The sequence below is a fragment of the Pseudonaja textilis genome, chromosome 4, assembly GCF_049901715.1.
Source record: "Pseudonaja textilis isolate UNSWEBS1 chromosome 4, rPseTex1.2, whole genome shotgun sequence".
NCBI classification, from domain to species: domain Eukaryota; kingdom Metazoa; phylum Chordata; class Lepidosauria; order Squamata; family Elapidae; genus Pseudonaja; species Pseudonaja textilis.
Window position 1 is genome coordinate 60,547,494 of NC_141993.1, and position 13,834 is coordinate 60,561,327.

General features: G+C 37.8%; 1 protein-coding gene across 1 annotated transcript; it reads left to right on the forward strand.

Moving 5' to 3' along the window:
• The first annotated feature begins 7,205 nt into the window (after window positions 1–7,205).
• LOC148125856 (uncharacterized) lies at window positions 7,206–12,335 on the forward strand. The gene is made up of 3 exons (XM_087933894.1): window positions 7,206–7,330; window positions 8,054–8,255; window positions 10,950–12,335. Exons 1-3 carry the CDS (start codon window positions 7,319–7,321, stop codon window positions 11,063–11,065), a joined length of 330 nt encoding a protein of 109 aa, XP_087790020.1. The 5' UTR covers window positions 7,206–7,318; the 3' UTR covers window positions 11,066–12,335.
• The last annotated feature ends 1,499 nt before the right edge of the window (window positions 12,336–13,834 follow it).

A 13,834-nucleotide genomic window follows, 5' to 3' on the forward strand; every position in this document is an offset into this window, starting at 1 on the left:
GATTAGGTTAACAACTCTTAATGCCTTTTTGGCTATGTAGTTACAGTGGGCTCTAGCACTTAGATCATTTGAGATGAGTACTCCAAGGTCCTTGACAGAGTTTGGATCTTCAACAAGGTCTTGACTATTCAGCTTGTATTTTATTTTTTGACATTTGTTGAGATTTGAAGTTACCATTTGTTTGACCATTTTGATACGAAGTCAAGGTCTTTTTGAAGGGTAGCATTATTGTCAGTGGTGTTGAATAGCTTTACATTGTCAGCGAAGAGAACACAGTTGCTCTTAATATGATCACAGATGTCATTTATGTAGAGTATGAGAAGAGTTGGTCCTAGAACACTGCCTTGGGGGACACCACTGTTGTCAGGTACAGAATTTGATAGGACAGTCCCAATTTTGACCATTTGTTGTCTGTTTGACAGGAATGCTTCTATCCAGTTATGCAGGTGTCCAGAGATACCATAAGATTTTAGTTTTAGGAGTAGTTTGTCGTGTACCACTGAATCAAAGGCTTTACAGAAGTCTATGTAGATTGCATCTATTGCTTTGTCCTGATCAAGCTGTGTAGTCCATATGTTTTTGCAGTGTAAGAGTTGCAGATTGCAGATAGATTTTTTTCTGAAACCAAATTGTTTATTAGAGAGTAGGTTGTAGGTTTTTGCCTCTAAGTGGAGGACAATGGATTGGTTAATAATTGATGCCATGACTTTACAGGTGACACAGCATAAAGAAATTGGTCGGTAATTTTCAACTAGGCTGGGGTCTCCAGCCTCTTTTGAAGATGGGGATGACTGTGGCTTGTGACCATAGTTTTGGCAAGGAGCTGGTCCTGAAAGATTTTTCAAAGGTTATACTTAGAGGTTTGGCTATGGCAGTGGATAGCTTTTTTAAGAAGTAGGCACATATTCCGTCCAGTCCAATAGATATAGTTTTAGATTGTGTCATGCTTTTTCAACATTGTCTTCTGTAAAATCGATATGTATTAGATCATTGTAGTTGTCTGTGGTTTGGCTAGGAAATACTGGGCATGATCCATTGCTGTTTACAAATACTGAGCCAAAGAATGTGATAAAGAGGTTGGCTATAATAGTGTCATCATTGCAGTCTTCACCATTAGGTCCTTTCAGGGGTGGGATGGACCTTGAGTCTTTTAGTTTGTTGTTTACAAAATTGTAAAAAGCATGGGTGGAATTGGTGCATAAAAGGTTTTCCTCTTGTTTAATGTGATAATTGGTGCATTCAGTCTTTATCTGGTGGCATAATTTTTTGTATCAGCTTTTGAAGTTGGCAATGTGACCAGATTTGTTTTTCCACCAAAGTGATCTCTTTTGAATTGAAGCTTCCTTATTGTTATGGGTAATCTGTTTTTTTTCTGTTTTTTGGAGGTGTATTGGTACATATAGTTTGATGACTCTTTTGATTTCAAGTAAAAATATGTTGTAATGGTCTTCAACATCCAGTGAACAGAGATTGCCAATCAAGGGATGAGAGATCGTTGTTTATAAGATCATAGTTGCCTTTTTTGAAGTTATAATTGGGGATTACATCATTGTGATGATTTTTATGTGGGCATTATGTTGAGACAAAAATCAATCATGCTGTGATCACTGGTGGGAAAGGGTTCTTTAATTTGCATTCCGTAAATTGAATTTACGTACTGCTTCAGAATGCTTTACAGCAGTCTCTGAGCAGTTTACAAATATCATTTGTCCCCAGTAAGCTGGGTCTTCACTCTACTGACCTTGGAAGGATGGAAGTCTGAGTTAATCTTGATCCTTGTCAGGACTGAACTCCAGGCTGTGGACAGAGTCTGCCTGCAATACTGCATTCTAACCACTGTATCACCAGGGATTCAATGGGATTCATACAGGGATGGGATTCTACCGGTTCTGTCCACCTCTGTAGAACCGGTAGTTCTGAAGAGCAGCAGACAGAGAGAATACATAGAACTGGTTCTATGTCTGCTGCTGTTTTGGCCATCTACCCGCCTGGGCTCTTACCTGACTTTTATTTCCTACTTTTTCAACAGCAGCTGCTTTGCGTGACACAGCTGCAGTTTAAAAAAGCAGGAAAAAAGGACTTTTCCAGCCACTGTGTACTTGCATGCAGTGCTGCTCAGCTGTCTGGGCAGCTCAGCAGGTTGTAAATTGCACTTGTGCGACTCATGCACACAAAGCGCGCATGCGCATGCAACGTAGAGTGACAGATCTGGTAGTTATATGGTCAGATCCCATCCCTGGATTCATATATTGCTAACTTAGATTGTTCCCATCAGTGCTAAAAGTAATTAGGCAATGTATAATTGTGTAAAAATATTTATTGCATTTCAGTGTATTCTAAAAAAAAAAATCATCACTTTATAACACAGTTTACATAGTGCTACCTTCCCCCAGTGCTTTCACTGCAACTGTGACTGGTAGAGTTGTAAAAGTAAAATCCTTGCCTGTATTCTATTCCCTTCATCAATTGCTTCCCAGATTACTGCAAGGTTTTGAAAGGCATGTGGACTATACATTACTGTCAGCCCAGAAGCCAGAGGACAGACATTCTGTCTTCTGTTATTAGATGCTTTGATGATTCCTGGGACTTACAGGTAAAAGCTGATTTCTTGGAAGACACTTTTTTCCTTCAAGGCCCAGTAACCAGTGGTGGGGTTCAAATAATTTAACAACCAGGCTCTGCCCTAATGATTTCTTCCAATAACCAGTTCACCAAACTGTTCAGAAAATTAACAACTGGTTGTCTCCAAGTGATGAGAACTGGCTGAATCCTACCACTGCCAATAACCATAAATTCATGGTTTAACATGTTTAACATAACATAAGTGGGGAATTATCAAACTCATCACTGGATTATTAGCATATATGTATTTTCATTTAAATATAAATATGAGTAACATTATCAATCATATTTAGTTTTTATTGTGGCCCCAATTCTTTTTTTTTTTTTTGAGTAACACTCCTGCAAGCTATTGGGGAAATAAATAAAAACTGCAACCTGGACTATTCTTGTCAGATCAAATAAGTATGTTTTTATGTGCATTATTTGGTTGACCTTCAAAATAAGAAATACAGTGTAGCTCAGGGTCCAGATTGTGTTTCCTTGTAGCTTAATTATAGCAGATTCCAATGTGTATCCAATAATAGGATGTACAAGAGATAAAGCTAGTTAAACCTGCCTCTCTAACTGTTATGTCTGTGGAACTGGTTGGAGTTCCCAACCAGGTCCGCTGTTTGAGCGGGAGCACCAGCAGCTCCCATTGGTTGGCTCCGTTTGACAGCTGGCTATATAAGCCGGCTGTCGAGCAGAGCCAGCCCGTTGTCGCCCGCTGGTCTGCGAGTTAGCTAGCAGACGCGACAACCCTTTATTCATTGCAATAAAGCCAGTTACTTGTACGCTCTGGTCTCATGCCTCGTCCTTACCATCGCTCTACAACACTAACCTTTGGAGCAATCTTTTTGGGTTTTGTTCCAGTAAGAGTTCTGACTGAAGGAACGAAAGAAAGCTTTACTTTGAACAAGAAAAGGGTTGATCTTTCAGCTTATTTTAATTTGTCTTTCAGAAGAGCAATATTTAGTATTGAAGAAGTCAATTGGTCAAAGTTATCTGAAAATTGCATAGGGGATACATACAGAATTATGCTTAGTTTAACTCTCAAAGCTTGTTATTGGCACAGATAACTGACATGAAGAAATATATTTTTCTATGAGTTGTCCAGAATAATATATCATGTGGTGGGTAGGGCAAGGTTTGCATTCATATTAAAATAGAAGTATGTGACATTTGTAGTGGTGTAAATGAAATATATAGTGACATTTTACTGTTATAGTCGCACTGCTATTGTCACCAATATGTATTTCATATTTCCAGTTGAAATATAGGCTTTCTGAAACCTTCAGAGCTTTTTGAATTTTTAATCATATCTTCATTCTATGATAATCCTAGTTATTACTAAATCATTTATTATCAAATAATTATTAATATTAAAGCTGTTATCACATTTTTTTGTTTATACATTCATCACATCAATTTATATAACTGCCCATCTCATTGCTGTGAGGGCTTTAAAATTAATAACTAGCATCTTGAATTGGACATAGAAGCAAATTGTCAACCAGTTCAGTTTGCACAACAGAGCTGCTACATGGGCCTCTCTTGGGATCCTATAGCTTCTAAATGTTCTTCAAGGATAGCTCCATGCAAAGCATGTTGCAGTCTAGACATGAAATAACAAGGGACATAGAGACTGAGTCCAGGGACTCACAATCCTGGAAATGGTGCAAGTGGGACACAACACAAAGCTGTGCAAAGGCTCTTCTAACCGTGTTTAGTCATGGGATTGAGATTTGGATGGTTTGAAACCAACAAGTGTTTATGGCCACCACAGTGTCCCATGGTCATGTAATCATCATTTGTGAACTTCTTAGCCAGCTTCCAATAAGCAGACTCAATAGAGAAGCCAGCAGTAAATTACAAGTTGTGATCATATGACGTTGCATTAAAAAGTTGCATTGCTTAGCAACGGAGCTTTTCAAGTTCGATGTGTGGTTGTAGTGAGGTTGTCTGAATTGATTTAAAACCAGTTTCAATTTGGATTTCTTTATTGAGAGTGGAGCTCAAAACTATCATACAAAATGGTGCCTGGAATGATTTTGTTTTGTTTTTAATAGAAGAATCAAAACATTCTTTAGCTAAAATTTATTTAGCTAAATTGTATTCAGCATGGCTTAAAATATGGTAGGAACTGTAGTCTAATATGTCCATTTAGCACTAAAAGAGCATGAAAATAAAGAAATAATGTAATTGGAATATTGTGCATTGATGATAAGTAGGCTGCTGGTTTGATAGTTCTCTTCTTTTGTTTTAACCTCTCTCCCACCCACACAATAACATGTTCCCTGCTTTTATTATTACTTTTTGTATGTACACTATGGTTAGTATTATGGATCACTTCTTTTCCAAAGACCTCATTTCTATATTTCCAGAACCAGCTGAAATAAAAGGCAGTAATAATGATGCATCACTAAATTAGAAGGGTATCCTTTATTTGGAAAAGACCTTTGTTACTTGGTAGCAGCATGGTTTTCAAAATATATTAGGAAATTGTAATTAGCATGAGTTTAGCATAATCTTTTCTGGTGTTTGAAACATCAAGTCTCACTATGGGTATGTGAATTAACATGAAGGAGTTCATTTTGGGGTCAGTGCAATTGTAAGATAATGCTGTACAAAGTCAAATTAATTTAGAGTAATCTGTAGAAAGATCAGTTACCATTTTGCTGAGAATGTGTAAATTCTGGAAACTGATGGGCCTGCAGAGCAAAGATGTCAGGCCCAAAATAAACATGTGCTGTAGAAATAATAGATTGGAAATTGAAATCTATTTTAACTCAGCATGAATCTTCCAAACCAATGTTATTTTGCAAAGTTCCTATTTTCCACTGTAACTATGTTTGTTTTTTGGTCAATGTAACATTTTATACCAAACTTCGGAATACTGGAAAATTCCCCAAACTAAGAATAGCTGGTGCAATTAATTCTCTTTATACTTTCACATCCATGTTTATGTCAATAAAATATTAAAAATTTTGTAGCTAAAATTTGTGCATAGATATCATTGTCTCTCATTCAAAAAATATATCATACTGGAAAGCATGCCAAATACAATTTAATAATTGATTGATGCTAATTCATTTTTCTCAAAAACAATTTGAAAAAATATTCAGTCATCTTATATTCACCCATACAGTATCTGGATAATTATATATCACAGAATTTGAAATGATTAAACTACAGATTCCAGCTACTTCTTAAATTCATAAATCCAGATTAAAACATAACTGACTAATAATTAGCCAGACTTTACTTGAACATATCCAGGGAAAAAATGATCTACCTTTTTTTTTCCTCTATGTAATTAGTTTTACTGTCAAACTATTGCTGACGTACTTTTGTAGTATTCAGCAAGAGTTTGCAAACCTGAAAGTTAAATCCATTATTCTATATATTAGTCTTGGTCCTCTTTTATGTAGCACTGTTTTAGATAGTTAGGTTATGATATCTTTTCAATATCCTCTACTCTAAGCATTCTCAGCTCTTTCAATTTCTCCACCCAGAATTTCATTTCTGATCTCTGGATCATCCTTATAGATCTTCCTGAAGTCGATTCCTGTTTGTCTGAATCTATTTTAAGTGGGTAAAGTACTCAAGGTGGATTTAGATCAATGTAGAGTGGAACAGAATGAAGGAATGTCTATATTTCTGCTAATGCAGAAATAATATAGGTTAATATTGAATCTTCCTTCCTTCCCTATTTCCCTTCCTTCCTTCCTCTTTCTCTCTCTCCCCCTCCCTTCATCTCTCTCCCTCTTTCTTTCTTTCTTTCTTTCTTTCTTTCTTTCTTTCTTTCTTTCTTTCTTTCTTTCTTTCTTTCTTTCTTTCTTTCTTTCTTTCTTTCTTTCTTTCTTTCTTTCTTTCACATCACATTATTTCCAAAACCAGATTGAAGCATATTCTTAAACAAGCTACAGTTTAGGACCTCATAGGTTGTAACCGTATTTCAAAATTTTAGGTTCTTTTTTTTCTTCAATTTGTTACAGCTTTACTACAATTTAATATATGAAAGCAGTCATAAATTAAGTCTTCGTTTATATCCCACATGAGCCTCATTAATTGGTTTAAGATACCATCTTCCGTTGGAAGGGGGTGTCTTCCCCACCATCACAGGCTTGTTATGCATCTTAATGATATTTTTAGCCTTAATATCTGCTAGCAAAATAGAGCCTCAACTGCATTCCATAGCATAAGGCTTTATCTTGTCTAAATCTGTCCCGAAAAGCCATCATTTTATTTTCTCTTCCAACATTAAAAATGTTGAACAGTATAGGATTAATTAATAAACATTAATTAGCACATTTTAAGCTACTGTTCAGACCAGTTCTGTATCAGCTTTTAATATTACTCAGTTCAATCACATATATTCTCTCCAATTCTACAGATTGATAGTACTGGTTAACAGATAAAACAAAATGAAATAACAAAATGAACTAAGATATGACAATTGTTTTTGATAAATCTATTGTAGGTTTTTTCAGGGTGGTTATATATGTCCATATTATCTGCTTTAAAATGTTTCCACACTCAGTCCCAGACTGACTGGTCCAAAGTTCAAAAGGTGAATGTTCTTTTAGTTAGGGATAATTTATCTCTTTGTTTGTAGCAACAGCAACCATTGAAGCCACAATGATGCCATTCCAAGTCATGGTTTGACAAGGATCTTCTTTCCAATAGTGGCAAATATCTGTAGCTCGGGTATAGGATGACAGTGAAGGTTAGTTCTTCAAGTTTATGGGTTGGTTTCCAAATGTTTTGTTACAAGGCTAGGTAACATCTTCAGTGGAGTTTAGGGGATGTCAGTGTTCTTCTGTTTATAAGGGGTTCAGGTGTGGGAGGTGGGAGGGTCTTGTGATGGGTCAGGTGTGACTCATCAGTGGCGGCTTGTGATGAGTCTTTTGGTAGGAAAGTTACATCAGGTCAAGACTATTAGGAGGTGAACCTATGGGAGGAAGTTGGGTGGTTTGGCTGTGGGGTTGGTGTTGTCTCTAGTTAGCTGTGTGATTAATTTGGGTTTTGAGAGGTTCGTAGGCTGGTTATAGGTCAATGCGTCTTCTGATGGAACTTTGTAGAGTGCCAGCACAAGCATGGCATGTGGTAGCATGGTTGATGATTTTTGTGTTGGTCAAACTGGTACCGTTTGGTGTCAGTGTGGGAAGAGCTTAAGGATTTTGGATTGTGACATTTGACTCAGTGGTGGGTTTCAAAATTTTTTTACTATCAGTTCTGTGGGCATGGCTTACTTGGTGGGCATGGCTTGGTGGTCATGTGACTGTGTGGGCATGGTTGCTGGTCATGTGATTGGTGGGTGTGGCAAACTCAATGTCACTCATGTCAAGGGGTGCCTTTCCTGGCCACTTCCTGGCCCCAGCCTCAATCTATCTATAGCTCTGTAAAAATGTTGGTCACCTTTTTTGACTTTATGATCTATATATTACAGATATACTTTCATGGACCACTGAAAGGAGGAAATGGCTCACATGCTTTGCCCAAGAGTGCGATAGGCAATAGGCTTTTAAGGGGCTGCAAGAAAGAAGGGGAGGCAATGCATTTGCCAAAGTACCAGAAGGCAAACAAGAAGCAATGGATGGAAACTGAACAAAGAGAGAAGCAACCTAAAACCAAGGAGAAACTTCCTGATGGTGAGAATAATTAATCAGTGGAACTGCTTGTCTCCAGAAGTTCTGGGTGCTCAATCACCAGAAGTTTTTAAGAAAAGACTGGACAGTCATTTCTCTGAAATGGTATAGGGTTCCCCCCAAGGTCCCTTCTAAGCGTTATTCTGTTATTCTGACACCTTTCCCAGGACCTCTACTCAGATTTTGACATCCTCAGACTCTTAGCTATTTAGCTGAGGAATAACAGAGTTGAAAGGGACTTTGGAGGTCTTCTAGTTCAACTCCCTGCTCAGGTAGGAAAACTAAAAATGCCAAAATCTGAGTAGAGGTCCTGAAAAAGGTGTCAGAATAACAGAATAACACTTAGAAAGGACCTTGGGCGGACACTCGATACCATTTCAGTATTTCAACTGCAGGTTTCTAAAAATCTTATTTAAAAATGATATTAATATCCTAATAATATTTTTTAGAAACCTGCAATTGAAAGTTCTTCACATCTCCTTACCCTGAAGACCCAATTTCATTTGGAATTTAATCCCAAACTGTTTGCCCTTTTAGCATTTCTCTTGATATTTCTTCAAAATGCACTCCCAAGAAGCCACATCTCCATCTCTCTGTCTCTCTCAAGATATCTTAAGGGGGAGAAACTACAGTACTACTGGCATGAATAGTCTTTCCAAGGACATGTACAAGAGTCTAAACAGAAAATATAAGCAGGAACCAGCAAATATTAACATATTACTCACAAATCCCTCCTGGAAAATCAGTATTGATTTAATGTTTCCCAAATGCAATCCTTCATAAAGCAAAATGCTCTGGACTACAGACATCGAATGCATGTAAATCACACACACACACACACACACACAGACACATAGACACACACACACACCTCTTTTTCTCTCTCTCTCTCTCTCTCTTACACACACCATACCCTCTCTCTCTCACACACACACACTGGCCTGACTGGGACAGCTCAAGAAGGTAGAAAGTGAGCGGTGGGGGCGGTTGGATCATGCTACCACCATGGCTGCTCACTTTGTTTACTTCATCCCCTGGGAATAATCAGAAAACAAATGGCTATGGTGGTGGTATTCCAGGAGGGCAGGGTGGGCAGATGTACCAGGGCTGCTGCACATGCACACCTCCACTACCTACCTCGGTCTCAGCACAGTGGAGATACCCCCCAAGGGCTGCATGCCCACCTGCTGACCAGGCCGGGCTGGAAGTGACACATCCCCTAGGAGAAGGCAGAAAGTGAGCAGCTATGGCACTGGGGGTGGGGACAGCAATGCTGCTACGTGAGGCAGCTCAGGAGTCCCTGCTCTCCTTTTCGGAGCACCTCCACCAATGCAGCTCGCTTCTCCTGGGTGACAAAGAAAGTGGGTGGTGGTGGTGGTGGTGGCAGCACTGCTACAGCGGTGCTGCTACAGGAGGCAGCCCTGGGAGTCCCCATCCTTCCAGTTGGAGCACCTTCACTGACGCTCGCTGCACCATGACTGCCACATGGTAGGGAGAGCACCGCATGGCAGCTTAGCCAGCCAACCTACACAGGAGATGGTGGTAGGAGCAGCTAGCTAGACCCCAGCCAGCACTGCCACCTGGGATGGAGCTGTGCCAGTGGGGAAGCCAGCCAGCCGAGTCTGAAGATGGTGGAGGAGGCCCAACAAGGCCTAGGAATGGTAAGGGGAGGCCGGCAAGGCAGGGGACAGTGATGAGGGATTAGCATGACTCGCATGACTTACCTGAGCAGGTAGGTCTGCTCAGTTGGGGCACAGGCACCATGTGGACCCAGCGTGCCATATAGGAAAGGAGAAGTGAGTGGGCGGGGGGAGTGGCAGGCGGGCAGGGCAAGCGAGCGAGCAAGTGGCAACCAGGGGACCAGGTCAGGGGTATGGCCAGTTAAAAGTCACTACCAGTTCAGCGACCCATGCCAAATCGCTGCTATCAGTTCTCCCAAACCAGTGCAACCCATTGAATACCATCTCTGATTTGATTGCTAGCCAGTGTTCATGGATCCTGGTATTTAATTAATGTGATATTCATCCCACACAGAATTGGTTACAATGATTACAGTTGATTTTGTAGATTACATTGTTTCTTTCATCTTTTTGTATTTGTCTTTGATTCTGGAAAATTCCTGGCAAAATGTGGCTGTGGGTGGTGGGTTATTGATATTCCTAGGGGTTGCAGCATTCTGGCTGTCATTTCTGACACCCCTTTTGTGTATGGTAAGGTTAGTTTTTGCATGATGGTTGGCTGTGTGGTATGGTGTGGTTTGGTGCTATGAGCCAGAATTTATAGAGAAAGACATCAAGCAGCCATTTCTCTTACATTTTTTTAGTGTTGTGGTGCAGCAGTATGTCCTGGCCCTTTTCAAGAGGGTCTGGGACCAGCTTCTTTTGTGTGCAGTGGGGTGGTTGCTTGCAAAGCTGAGTATCTAGTCTGTGTGCATAGGTTTGTGGTAGACATGGGTTTTCAGTTGTCCATTGTCTAGTCTCCGTATGTAAATGATGAGGAATGGGAGTCTCTTGTTTGTTTTCTCTTCACATGTGAATTTGATCCCAGGGAATATGTTATTGAGTAGATGGTGTGTTTCTTCAATTTGGGAGCATTCGATGATAATGAAGGTGTCATCAATGTAGCGTGTTCAGAATTTTGGTTGTATAGTGAGTAGAGCTATGGATTTGACTGAATTTATTTTCTATTATTTACCAGACTTGTGTATCCAAGGTTATACCAACAGCTGCACAAGACCTCCTCCAGCAGAAGAGATGTTACAAACAATTGTTGGCACACAGGAAAAACAAGTCATGAAAAACAACTGGACATGACTGATTCAAACAGTCAAATCCAATATCTGTGAATTCTTCACCCTGCCAACAGTAGGAAACATCATAGGGACTACATTTATAAAAATGCTCAGATGAACTCAGCCAAAGCATAAACTTACTAATGTTTTGATTCAGTAGAAGGAATGTACAACGAACAAACTTTATAGTATGTTTATACATATTGTAGAGAACTGCAGAGAAAGCCAATGCAAAACAATTCAAGAGTTGTTAGGTTAATGGTTTAGAGAAAATTAACAACTCAGTCCTGGGAAATTAACTCATCTTGATTCTGTTTGATGTAAAAGAACACAGCAAACTTTCAAGAAAATGTTATTATGAAATAAAGGTTATATATTATATGTTATACAATAAGGCAGAATGTTTGACATCCTTGTAATATTGTTTCCTGATTTACCTACATCAATGGGCTCTGTCTCTCTGTGTGCAATTTTATTTTCCCCTAATTTTATTCTGAATTAAGGTTTTGATTCAGAATTGACTACTGCAGCTTCAGTAGTTTTCCATTTCTCATGTGTTTGTCTTTCAGTATAGTTTCTCCTAACTAAGAACATTTTTGAAAAAAAATCATATGTGTATTGTAATGAATAACTAATTTGATTCTCAATATAAGTGAGTAGTTACTTAATACTGTTGATTCCTGCTCTGTGGAATTTATCCAGCAATATCACAATGCACAGTGCATATTTATAAAAGTCAAGAAATATTGCAATGGAAATCAGTTGTACTACTATAACCTTTGTTTTATCTCTACCAATAAAATAGAATTGTGACAGATAAGTAAACCAATGAGAAAACAACCAGAATGATAATTATTCTCTTGTATAACATGCCCCAAAATTGGAAAATATTATTTCCATTTTGCATTTAGATTCACACCTGTGAATTCATAAAAACTAAATGAGTATCTAAATCATGTTTAATCACTTGTTTTCATCCTGGTATTTTGAAGGTAGATAATTATGTTGAAAAATAAAATCACTTCTTCACAGATAAAAAGCACATTCTCTCATATCCCCGAACAGAGTGGATGAATACAAATATTTCAGAGGAGTTAAAACCTCTCCTGTACAAAACAAAAGATCTATCTTGAAAATTAAACTTCCTGGAACTTGAAAGCTATAGACTGATGACAAACAATGTCTATAATATCCAGATTGATGGGTACACAGTGTTGGTAAAGATATGCTCCCTAGAAGAGAACACAAAAACAATGTGACAGCAATAAAGGTTTTGTGCTTTGAAATCTTTCAGAAAGATCCTATTTCTCTTGAGTGATGCTTTCAGTTTTTCTACTGGTGACCTCTGGGGAGCTTGCTCCTTATGAGCTGCAATAGTGTCCATCAAAATGACATATATTTTGTTCTGTGAGTCAAATGACACACTTGTGGATAAACTTGTAGAAAAACACACAGAGAAAACCTTGCCAATCTTTGGTAAATGTTTTGAAGAAGACCATATATGTATAAGTATATATGTTGTACAATTAATTACTTGATAAGTGTTGGAAAATACATAATTTTTATTGGTTTAAATGAATTATTTATATACGTGCATATACACTTTCACTATGAAATAAGAGTTTCATAGTGAAAATCATTGTGCAATTATAGTTAATTACATGGTCAGCCAGGTGCTTAGGCTTAATTTTTCATTTTTATCTACCTATTAAGTCCTTCCAAAGGACCTGGGACAGAAGATGTTATTTAATAATAGAAGTATTGTTGAAAATGTAAGCTGTTCCAGGAAAAGCTGACTTTAGCAGATAACTGATGAATTTTATCAGTGCCACAATGGTATTCAAGTGGAGCTCCAGATGTTTTGGAATTGCATCCAAGGTGCCTTTTAGTATTTGTGCTATCTTTGCTTCCTTTTGCTATATGGTGCTTTTCATTTTTGTATATAAGAGTGCTAGCTTATATGATTGGAATAGCATAAGCCTCAGTAAATGAGAAAGCAAGTTAGCACATAAACCCAGACATATATACCTACCCATCCTGCTAAAATCTATTAACCTGTATTAATTGAGTTTGCATAACATTATGTAATCCACCAGTGTAAATTCTAATATAAATCTTTTTTGCTTATATAATTTTCTTTCACATATTTTCATGGAAATGTATGTTCCTATGATATATATATAACTAAAGAGAGGATTTAGATGCAACCTGATCCAATCATCAGAAACCAATAAACCAGGGTAATTTAATGTATAGGTATAGATATACTGTATGTAGGTATAGTTTAGGTGCATGCACCCATACTCGCACATATTTTCATTAGGAAAATATTAAAATGGCAAAACACTTGAGTCATTGGAAAAAATATATATTCAAGGAAAAAATAAGGGGAATTTATTTTTTACTTTAACAGACTGAGAATTTCTGTAAAGCCTTACCTATATGAGTATCAATAGGATTGTTTTGGTAATTAGCATTTTTTTCAGATTTCTGGGTGTGACTTTTTTACTTTTTATTACAAGTGTTTGACTGTCTTAACAGAATTTGCCTAATGTAGATACAGTACTGGTAGAATTTTCCTAAAATAGGTTTACTGATGACATTACAATTTACAACACACAGCTACATTTTTGTTTACCAATATAATGCAGGGTTTTTTGTTTTTATAAATTCTGATATATAAGTAGCCAATTTTATCTTGATAATGTTTTTTTCTTCATTTGTTGAGCTAGATTTAAATAAAGGGATTCACATTCTGATACACTGAAATCATTCAGACTGACATTGGTTT

Excerpts from the sequence above, each read along its gene's own strand:
- LOC148125856 (XM_087933894.1), top strand. Across the intron at positions 8,256-10,949 it reads CAAGGAGAAACTTCCTGATG|ACTTGTGTATCCAAGGTTAT; the intron begins GTGAGAATAATT and ends ATTATTTACCAG.